Source organism: Arvicola amphibius, chromosome 2 (genome assembly GCF_903992535.2).
Source record: "Arvicola amphibius chromosome 2, mArvAmp1.2, whole genome shotgun sequence".
NCBI classification, from domain to species: domain Eukaryota; kingdom Metazoa; phylum Chordata; class Mammalia; order Rodentia; family Cricetidae; genus Arvicola; species Arvicola amphibius.
The window spans coordinates 33,914,174-33,925,409 of record NC_052048.2 but is presented as its reverse complement, the minus strand read 5'-3'; the positions used below and the strand labels follow the sequence as shown (position 1 = coordinate 33,925,409).

General features: G+C 47.2%; 1 protein-coding gene across 1 annotated transcript in view; it reads left to right on the top strand.

The window, feature by feature from the left end:
- Window positions 1-11,236, top strand: part of Slc6a11 (solute carrier family 6 member 11) — a 122,950-nt gene continuing 111,714 nt past the window's right edge. Inside the window, exons 1-4 of the mRNA XM_038319605.1 lie at window positions 1-244; window positions 3,310-3,444; window positions 3,565-3,705; window positions 6,263-6,353. Coding sequence (XP_038175533.1) covers window positions 1-244; window positions 3,310-3,444; window positions 3,565-3,705; window positions 6,263-6,353 — 611 coding nt within the window. The remainder of the gene's footprint in view (window positions 245-3,309; window positions 3,445-3,564; window positions 3,706-6,262; window positions 6,354-11,236) is intronic.

The window sequence follows — 11,236 nt, the reverse complement described above, 5'->3', positions numbered from 1 at the left end:
ATGACTGCGGAGCAGGCGCTGCCCCTGGGCAACGGGAAAGCGGCCGAGGAGGCGCGGGGGTCCGAGGCGCTGGGCGGCGGCGGCGGCGGGGGCGCGGCGGGGACGCGCGAGGCGCGCGACAAGGCGGTCCACGAGCGCGGCCACTGGAACAACAAGGTGGAGTTCGTGCTGAGCGTAGCTGGCGAGATCATCGGGCTAGGCAACGTGTGGCGCTTCCCCTACCTGTGCTACAAGAACGGCGGAGGTGAGTACGGTGGGGATGCGGGGCGACACCTGGGGGGACACCCCTCGTGCACGGTCCCAATCCCCCCTCCCAATCCCCGTGAACTGAGGGGTTGCGCGGTGGCCCACCTGTTTCTCTGTGCCTGCGTGCACGGATCCGCTTCGCACCTGAGCGTGCCACCACCTGCCACCTGCCACCAGGCCCAGTGCAGCGTCTGTCACCTGCATGAGGGATAGACCTGGCCTAGGCAACTGGCTGGCATTTTAGGCAGAAGCCCTTTAATTTAGCCTCGGAGGCTCAGCTGTTCTCACTGAAGTGCCAGGAGTAGGGGCCCAGCTTTGGCTGTGACTTCGTACTTTTTTTTTTCTTTTGGCCTCATGGTTGCCTTGGAAATCAGTGATTTTACTGATCTCAAAGATGATGAGGCTAAGGGTCCAAGAAGCGGTCTGTTTTACTACTGCCGACAGTGGGATTCTGACCCCAAAGGCCTCGTTTTCGTGCAGGCTTGAGCTAACTCAAGGAACAACTTTTGGAAAGGCTTTGCCGTGTGCTCTTCTCTGTGGGCTTTTAAATTTCCCTTCAGGCCATTTCTAGGGAAAGTATTTTAGGCCTCCCTGGAGGAGAAACTGGCACCAAGCAGTTTCTTTTACTGGGCTCAGACTCACCCACAACAACTGTAACCACGCTGATTTTGTATGTGGAAGAGGCTTAGATATTGGAGGGAGACCAGAAGCCCTTCCAGTGCAGTGGAAGCATCTCAGAGTGCCACTGGGGAGAGTGGAAGCTGTGGTCCCCAGCACGCGTAGCTAAGACCAGGCTTGGACCCCCTCATGCTCCCACACCCCTCATATTGCCATAGGATGGCAGAGTAGCAAGAGATCCCAATAAAACCTTCTGTGGTGGCATAGTTCCTCTCAGAAAAGGCCTGTCTTGGCATTTCCTCACCTATCTTGATACCCCAATCTTCAATAAAAATCTTCCAGACCTAAAAAGGTGGTGGAGAAGGTGTCTGATGCAGACAGAGCAGGGCCTTCCTGTGCAAACAGCTGAGGAGCCTGTGGACCATACTTCCTGGGCCAAGCCCTTTCTTTGGGGACATTCACCCCGAAGGCACAGGCTGCTCCAGGCCTGCCCTGCACTGGTAATGAAGTGGCCAATAGTGCCCGTGGCTTGGCAAGGGGAGGCAGCAGGCCCAGACTCGCTGTGCAGACGGATCCTTTAGAAGCTGCTGTGTCTGCTTAGAAAGCTATGGGATCCCTTTAGGTTGGCATGAGGCAGAAACTATATTAGCATTTTTATTCATCTGGGAAATGTTAAAAAAGAAGTGTTCTGCAAATTCAAAAATGGAGATAAATTGGATTAATCACAAATCCTGCTACAAACTGTTTGTAAGGTTGTAGTGAGTAAAGTTGAAAAATGACTCATTGTTGGTTTTTTCCCCCTCTCTTTGATTTGCCAAGAACCTCCATCCGTGCAGACACCCCAGTTTGGTTGTTGGTTATTTTAGGAATTACAGTACTAGCTTTGTGAGCGCACAGGCCAGCTGGCTTTCACCCAGAGTCATCTGTTGGGTTCTTGGAGGCTCCCAGGTGAATGACGAGGTCTTAAGAAAACCACTTCAGCTTTTTAATCAAATAGATTTGGACTCAGGCCCCAGATACCATTTACCCTGTTACACAAGTTGCTGCCTTCAATCTAGCTGGGCTGTGCTTTCTTTTTGAAATAACGTATCCACAGGCTGGATTTACAGATCCTCACCGTACTTGAAAGTATCTCGTTCACAGGGTAAAAATCTTAAATTAAATTAGTCCCTTGCCCAGAAAAGGCTAAGCCCCTTTCAAAGATGAGTTGATAGGTCCACACTATGGGGATTAATCAAGGTTGTTGATTCAGTTGCTAATCCAGCGGTTAAAGAGGCTTCATTTAGCAAAAGCAATTTCAGGTAAAGCCTCCATTCATGACATCAGATGAAGAACACTCTGTTTTCATGCTTTGTTATTAGATGGGAGAAAGAAAATGAGGGATTTGGGGGGTGTCCCCATCTGTCCTAAGAGCTCATGCTCCCTTCGCTTATTTTCTTTATTTTTCAGGAAGGCCCAGCCCATGGACATTGTGTTTAGGGTGGTCCTTACCTAGGCTAACCCTAAACCAGCTTAGCAGAAGGATCCTTGCTACAAATTCCTTAGGACTCAGCTCCTTTCTTGAGTCATATGTGCAGGGATGTTTAACCCCTTGAAGCCTGGTGCTTCTTATTATACAATTCCCTGAGAAGGTTTTTTTTTTTTTTTCGTTATGAGAAAAATCTCTTTGGGACTATATAATAAAATAATAAGGGTGGTCTCCTTCACCCATCCTTGAGATTAGAGTTTAGGGAAGAACACACTTGCTAGAAACACGCTTAATCTGTGCTGGAGGATGGAGCAGATGGAAAGAGCAGGGTGGGGCTGGAGACATGGCTCGGCTGGCAAAGGGCTTTTTCTTCAGGCATGAAGACTGAGTTGGAATCCCCAGCACTGTATAAACAGCCAGGCATGGAGCACACATCTGTCATGCAAGCACTGCGAAGGAGGAGGCAGGAGGATTCCTGGGGCTCGCTGGCCAGCCAGTCCAGTGAGCCCCAGGTGCAGCGAGAGTCCCTGTTTCAAAAATGGGGTCAAGATTATAGAGGAGGATGCTTGACAATGGCCCCTGGCTTCTACATACGTGTGCACAAACATGTATGTATGCACACACTCACAGAAAATAAATCGCACACAAAAAGAATTGATCAAACAAAGCAATTTTTAACATTCCCATTTTAGTCCTCCTGAGAAGTGATCAGGGGCAGATATTAATTATTAAAGCCCATTTGATGGCTGGAGAAGTTGAGGTTCAGAGATACAAAGGAGAGTTGAATAAGGTAAAAAGGTGGCAGAGGGCACAAAGCCCCCCTCCATGTTTTCTGGGTCCAGCCCTCCCAGCCAGATTGGAATTGCAGCTGGAAGAGCACTGTGGTGCTGCTCTGTAGTTGATGCCCACTGCAGAGCCCTGGTGCGGATGGAGAAACGGCAGGCCAGCTTCCATGTTACCCTTCTGCACCCACACAGGGGCATTCCTGATTCCCTATGTGGTGTTCTTCATCTGCTGTGGAATTCCCGTCTTCTTCCTGGAAACGGCTCTGGGGCAGTTCACAAGTGAAGGAGGCATTACCTGCTGGAGGAAAGTCTGCCCTTTATTTGAAGGTAAGTGTTGATTTCGTGAGCAAAGACAACTTTGCCTCATCGATGACAAGTTTCCCGGAGTCGTGAAGACTGATTCAAAGGACAAAGACCCCAGCTGCTCTTTTCCCTTGGTCCTCACAGGCATTGGCTACGCAACACAGGTGATCGAGGCGCACCTCAATGTCTATTACATCATCATCCTGGCGTGGGCCATCTTCTACCTAAGCAATTGCTTCACCACCGAGCTCCCCTGGGCCACCTGTGGGCACGAGTGGAACACAGGTATTGTCTCCAGGCTGTGTCTCTCTTGGTCCTGTGGAGGGGGTTGGGTTTGGTGATCCATCCTGACTCTCTGGGCCCTGTCACAAGTTCAGTTTCCTGGGAGTGGCCTCTGGAACAGTGGCCTCGTACCCAGGGTATATTCAGCAGTTACAGGTAAGGCGGAGCCCTATAGACAGAGTTAGGGTAGGGCAAAGCTCTAGGCTGCAACTTGGGGATCAGGAGTTCCTCTCTAGCCTACTTCTCTGAGCCATTCATCTTCTTCCATAGGATGAAGGAGTTAGACTAAATTAAAGGCTGTTAAGATGACTGCATTTATGGTAACAAATATAAACTAAAAAAATGCATTTGGTTGCTGGAATTTGAAAGTCAGAAGACATTGTATAGAAATCTTATTTTTAGTCTCCTTCTTTTTAAAGATTCACTTAATCTTATTTTTTTGTGTGTGAGAGAGTGTCTGCTTGTATATGTGTGAACATATTCATGCAGTGCCCATGAAGGCCAGAAGGGGGGGTGTCAGATCCATTGGGGCTGGAGTTACAGATGCTTATGAGCCACCACGTGGATGCTAGGAATCGAATTTGAGTCCTCTGGAAGAGGAGTCAGTGCTCCTAACTGCTGAGCCAACTCCTTAGCCACCCAACTTCTCTTAAAGAATTTCTTCTCTGGAAGCCTCCCTACTTGACAGCAGCAGGCACAGCCGCTGACTGGGGAACAGCTCTTGTTACGGGTGACATAGTTGCCACCACCACACCCAAGTTACTTGGTTTGCTTTACTTGTTCAAAGCAGCTAAACATCTGAAGGCAGCCACCCCCCCACCCAGCCCCACACAGTGGGGAGTCTCATAGGTCACCCTTGACTTTGATACACCGTTTGCTTTTCATCTGTTATCCTATTAGAACTTCTTTGACAACCTTGAAGAGAATATTCATCTAACCCTTTTTGGAAATTGCTGTGCTCAGAGCAGGCATCACCAATGGATTGTATCACTTTTTGCTTTCCAAGACAAGTATTGAATGTCTGAAGAAGTGTGTGGTGTGTGTGTCTGTGTTTGTCTGTCTGCCTATCTGCCTGTCTGCCTGTCTGCCTGCCTGCCTGCCTGCCTGCCTGCCTGCCTGCCTGCCTGCCTGGTTTGTTTTATTTTGCTTGGGTTTAGTTTTTTAGTTTTGAGACAAGGACTTGCTCTGTAGCTCAAGCTGGCCTCACACTCATAAAGATCCATCAGCTGAGCCTTCAAGAATGAACTACCACACCCAATTTATTATTACTCTTAGGAAAAGTATTTAGGAAGCACCATTTTAGAGTCTGATACAAGCCAAGGACACTGTCATTGCAGAAACAGACAGGAGTATATTTGCTAACAATGTCAGGTTCTAGACTCCACTACAGACTCCCTGGAGCACCCAGACCCACCTGCTTTCTGCACAAGCTCGGGCTAGCCAAGAGGAGCGAGGAGAAAGCAAACAGTCAGATCACTTGTTCCCAGTGGAGCAAAGACCTCCGTGGCTTGTCATCCCCTTTCTTCAAAGCCTGTGATGTGAACCCCTGTTGTGCCTAAGATGCCCCTGCTCCTATGGCAGGTGTAACTGGGGTTCATCGGTGAGAAGAAGGCACACCAGATGTTGCAGAGCTCTCTCCTCACTGCCCCTGAGATGCAAGAATGCCTGGGTCCTAAAGGAGCTGGTGCAGGAGGCTCTGCCCCCAGGGAACCTGAAGCCTACTGGCCCAGGCAGCTGTGTCTGCAGATACAGGATCCGTGGTGGCCAACAGATTCCAAGTCAATGACAGCCAGCAATGGAGCCCTGCCTGGAGTTATTCTTGGTTCTGTCTTTAGTGGGCTGTGAGCTTTAGAGAGGGAGAAGGTATACCTTGGATTCTTTTTCTTCATAGCCAAGAAATAGAGAAGGTGATTCCTTGGAGTGTCTTATTTACTTAGAATTCGGGAGAGGGAGATCAGGGAAGGCTTCCTGGAGGAGGAGACAGCTCAGGATTGCTCTGTACCTGGATGTGAAGATGGTTCTGCTGTAGAGTTCCTTGATGACCAAAGTTTTGAGAATGACTAACTTTTTGACTCACCTGAGTGAGAGGATGAAGGAACCAAGGGCTTCCTTGGTGTGTGTTCTTGCCGGTTCCTGCAGCCCTCAGTTCACCAGACTGCTACAGTAGTCCCCTCTTGCTACATGAATGAGAATGCCACCTCCATGAGAGCTACTGGGCATGAGTGACCTGTTCTGTTTCTTCTAGAGAGGGCCACTGGGCAAGAGAGGCCAAGGTCATGGACAGGGCTAAGCAGAGAAAACAAAGACTAGGAGATGGTGTGGGTGTGAGGCCAGGGGCAACATGTGGGAAAGTTCTGGGAAGGGCTAGAGTCTGGCCCTGCTCCTCCCACTTCTGTTAGAACCAGGCCAGGCCACCAGGGAAGCTTGTCAAAGCTTGCATTCTCCTGTGCTCTGACCCTTTTGCCAACGCCACCTGCTTGCACCATCAGCTCCTTGTCCTCTCCAGGTTCAGCCCTGTAAAGCTTAATTTCCGCATGTGTCTTGTCTTGTTCTCACTCAGAGAAATGTGTGGAGTTCCAGAAGCTGAATGTCAGCAACTACAGTCATGTGTCCCTGCAGAATGCCACCTCCCCGGTCATGGAATTCTGGGAGTAAGTGAAGAATCAGTTGACCCTGTCCTCATCCCTGTCCCCCATCCCCTCCCACCCTCCACCCCTTCTGGAAAAACCTAGCCCAACTCCCTCCAGCCCGTGCTTCTTGGCTCCCATGGCCATCTGACTGCTATAGAAGCAGGCATATGTGGGGGTCCTTCAGGGCATCCCATAGGAGCAGCTGAGAGGAACTCATTCTGGTTCCTTGAAAACATGTCAGCATGCCTAGTGCTTATTAGGGTGGGAAGTGCTTGGTAAAAGAACAGTTTAAAAATTCATTCTGAACAGTGGAGAAGCTAGTTCTTGCTTGCTGTAAGCAAAGCCAGGAGTATATTTAGCCTTAGAAAACTGAAGTCTCTGGGGGTTGGGGTGGGGGCTAGCTTGCTCTCGGTACTGAAGTAGTGTGTGAAAAAGTTGATCCACTTTAAAGGAGAGGCCGCTTTCAAATGTATTTAAGAAGGATGTGAGGTTGAAAGGACCCGGAAGGTGGTGAGCACCCCTCATCCCAGAGTACAATTTTACCAGAGTTCTAAAGTGATGGGATCCTCACAAGGCAGAGGAATGCAGTCGTAGAAGCTGTATGCACGCCTGGGGAGCATCATCCTGAGGTGCCTTGTGAAGCATGCACTGTAGAAGTGTGTGGTACACAACCTGCGGGAAGTATACAGTTGCCTCAACTTCTGCTGCAGGATTGTCCCCCACCCAGGTATAGATAGTTAGTTTTTCTGTACATGTTAAAGGCTAAACCAAATGCTCCCTGAAGTTTCTCAGTTTGCCAAGACCTGAGTTTATGGATGAAGTCTCCCCTACCTTAGGGCTAATTAGTAATAGTAACATATGGGCACGAATGGTGGGTTGATTTTATAATTTTATGATTTTATGATAAGATGAGTGATTTTAATTTGTTTTCCAGATACCATTTGTTTCCTTTCCTCTAGAAGTCTGGCTGAAATTAGATTCATAATTCTCCTGTCCATCTTTGAATTTGTTCTGCTTACAAATGTGCTGGATTACTTATTGTAAACATTTCCAGGACTAGTTAGTCCAAGCCTTATGTTTTGTTTCTACTTTGTTTCCTTTCTCAGCGGTGGTTCTAAGATGAGTCTATATCGATTCAACAATCCTGGCTTCCTTATACACACCTCCTTAATAGTGTTGCAATGTGTGAATGGTTACCTTGTAGTTACAAATCTTCTTTATGGGGTTAGACTGTTGTCCATCGCCACAGGAGTTGAACTAGCTGCGTTTCCTTGATGGTTCCTAGTCTGCATGCGCATCTTAGTCTGTTTTATGTTACCTCTACAAAATACCTGGAACTGGGTGGCTCCTAAAGAACAGAGGTTTATTATCTTTCCTATACTTGTAGAGTTTGGAAGTTCAGGATGGAGAGACTGGTGCTTGACAAGAGTTGGCTCCTGCACCATCCTTTTGTGGAAAGCAGAAGAGCAAGGGATGAGCAGGGTTAGGGGTTGCTGGGGAGATGGCTCAGTGGTTAAGAGCACCTGGCTGTTCTTCCAGTAGGGCCAGGTTTCAATACCCAGCACCCACATGGCAGCTCACAACTGTCTGTAACTCCAGTTCCAGGGGATCCGACACCCCCATACAGACACATGCACATGAAATAAAAATATTTTTTTTTAAAAAAAAAAAGAGAGGAGCAAGAGATCCAAATTCAGCTTTTCCTTAGGAATCTCTGTTGGGCCCCTGGTAACATTTCAAACCCATTCCCATAAGCCATCTTTAACTGCTGTTGCATTGGAGTTTGACTCTCCAACCCATACTGTAAGGGAACACATCAAAATCATGCATTAGAGTGTAACTGGTAGGCTGTGGGCCACATGTGGCATCTGTTTTATCAGATAATATGGAGATTGCTCTTATGTGTATTCTAAATATTAGCTTGTAAGAATTTCTGCTGTTCCACTTTTCCCCCAGTGATGCTTTTTATTTTTTAAAGATTATTTTATTTTGTTTGTGGTTACTTTGCCTGCTTGTATGTCAGTGTATCACATGCATGCAGTGCCTGCAGAGGCCAGAAGAGGGTGTCAGATCCTCTGGAACTGGAGTTACAGATCCCTGTGAGCTGCCATGTGGGTCCTAGGAATCAAACCCAGGTCCTCTACAAGAGCAATAGGTGCTCTTAACCACTGAGTCATCTCTCCAGCCCCAAGTGAGTGCTCTGCTTTCTATACAGCACTTCGTCTGAGCAAGTGGTTTTTGTTTGCTTCATCTTGTTTTCTCAATACAGGGCCTTGCTGTGTAACTCTGGTGGCCTGACACTTGCTATGTAGACCACACTGAACTTGAACTTGTAGCAATCCTCCTGCCTCTGCTTCTCCAGTCAAGTTTTATTTTTTCTGCGTAATGAGTGTGAAATGGTATTTCACTAACTTAAACTTGCATTTTTCTAATTACTGGTGAGGTGAGCATCTTTTCATAATTTTGATGCATTGCCCATAAACTTCAAACTCCTGTCTTTCTCTGGTTTGTGTTTTCTTTTGGATAAACATTCTTAATACTTTTAAATGCATGATTTTCTTTGTTGTAGGATCTTTACTCAGTGTGTGGGTTTTCTTATGGTGTACAGAATTTTCCATTTTAATGGTATTGTATGTGCCAGTTTCTCCTTTGTGCCTGGTACAGTTGGCCTCTTATTTAGGATGATTTTCCTCCCCCAAAGTTGTACAAACAGTTTCTGAATTTTCTCCCAAGAGTTTTAAAGTTTCAGTTTTCTCACATTTATGAACACTATGTATGGTGCAGGCGGAAATGCAGCTTTTGTTTTATGTGGATACTGCATTTCTTCAGCAGTTACCTATTCCTTTCCCCTTCTCAGCCAATTTGCAGTGTCTTCTCAACTAGACATGGTTTTCCTAAAAGCACTGGTCTGTTTTGATGCTCTTTGCCCATCTAGTTGATCTTCTTGTCTCTCTATAGATGTTGTCCTGGTGTTGCTGTTGTGTTACTGTTTCAAATGAATTTTAGAATCAACTTGTTTAGCTTAAGCAATAAAAAAATAAGTGAAAACAACCTAGTGGGGATTAGGCTGTAGTGAGGGGCTGCGGGCCGGCCTGCTTTTCATCCTGCCCAGCTCACGCATGGTTAGCTTTACACCCGAAATAACAACACACAAATTGTATTCTTTTAAATACTGCCTGGCCCATTATTTTCTGCCTCTTACTCACATCTTGATTAACACATATCTAATAATCTGTGTAGCACCACAAAGTGGTGCCTTACCAGGAAGTTTCTAGAGTACATCCATCTTGGGCTGGAGCTTCCTTGCATCTGGCTGTAGAGGCAGGGCAATTTTCTGAGCCATCTACCTCACTTCCTTTTTCCTGTTATGTCTACTCCGCCCACCTAAATGTTGGCCAATCAAATGGGCCAGGCAGTTTCTTTATTAGCCAATGGGAATCCTCCATCATTAGGCTGAAAGTCTGTTTTTCTGTTAGCTTAATTTGAAGACAATTACCTCTCCTGTATTGAGTTTTCGGTCCATTTATGAACATGCTTCAGCTAGCTGTTCTTTCGATTGTGGCCTTTGGAGCAGTCAGCATCAGAAGCAATGGCATCTTCCTAGTCAGTCTCAAAAAGGAGCCTCTGAAAGGTACGTGCTAGGGAGGAGGCTTCGGTTCTGGGAGGGACAGCAGGGTTTTCTCCAATCATACTGGGCTGGGGTTCCCTGAAAAAGTGTCCAATTGCTTATGTTGGACACAAACATTGTAGGTCTGTGAAAAAAAGTATTTTTTAGGGAACCCAACCTGAAACAAGACACAACATCTATGTGAGGCCCTGAGTGTTTTCTCCACACACCATTCATCCCCTTTGCAACATTTGTGTAATCCTTAGGGGTTTTGTTGCTTGTTTGTGTTTTTATTGTATTATTCTTCGTTTTGAGAGGATACATGCATGACACGATGCATGTGGAGAGGTCAGGGGACAACTTTGGGGAACTGGTTCTCTCTTTCTACCATATGGGTCTTAAAGATTGCACTCCTGTCTTCAGGCTTGGTGGCAGGTGCCCACGGAGACACCTTGTCAGCCCAAGTCACTGTGTGTGTAATGTATTTGCCCACTGTCTCTGTTTCTCAGTCAGTATGGTCATTGGCAGGCTTGGGAAAGGCTGTCAGTGAGTATTGAGAATATGAGCAGATGGAGGAGAAAGGCAGACAGTTGGTAAACTCAAGAAAACCCTACATGATAAGGGGAAGGAGCCCGCCCTGCACTGAGCCTCCCATCACCAACACCCATCACTTCCAGCACCACCGCACTAAGTCTTTACTGTGCATCGAACACCAGCCTTTTCCAACTGCCTGGTCACTCCAGGTGAAGGGCCGTGCGAGACAGCATCTCTGTAGTGGGTCTGTATTATTTACGCAGTCTTGACTGCTGTACACTGACTACTTCCTCAGGTGTCTGGTCCTCCAACAATTCATTCTCTCAGAAGAGAGCTCAGAGTGCACAGAGACTGGGTGAGGGCTCACATCATCCTGTGAGGATTTGAGAAAAGCCAAGACATTTGAGGAGAGCTGATGGCTCTCTGTATACCTTTTGCAGGGACCATCTGTATACCTTTGATCAACCCAGCTTCCCAATCATCCTGTATTGACTAGAATCATTTAGACTCACCTCTTCCACAACATAACCTGGACATCATGAACATTCCGCCTAACCAATGCTGGGCTGTGGTTATTTCTTGCTTTGAGTTGGTAGTTGATCCTGAGGCTCTGGGAAGAACCTTTTAGTTCTCCACCTGGAAGTCCTTGCTTATTGGTTCAGTTTCCCCAGAACTGTCCCTCCACCATGCTTCCTGGACTTTTTCTTTTTGTGCCCTGTTCACAGTTTCCCCACTTGTGCCCAGATCCCCATTGTGTCCCTGT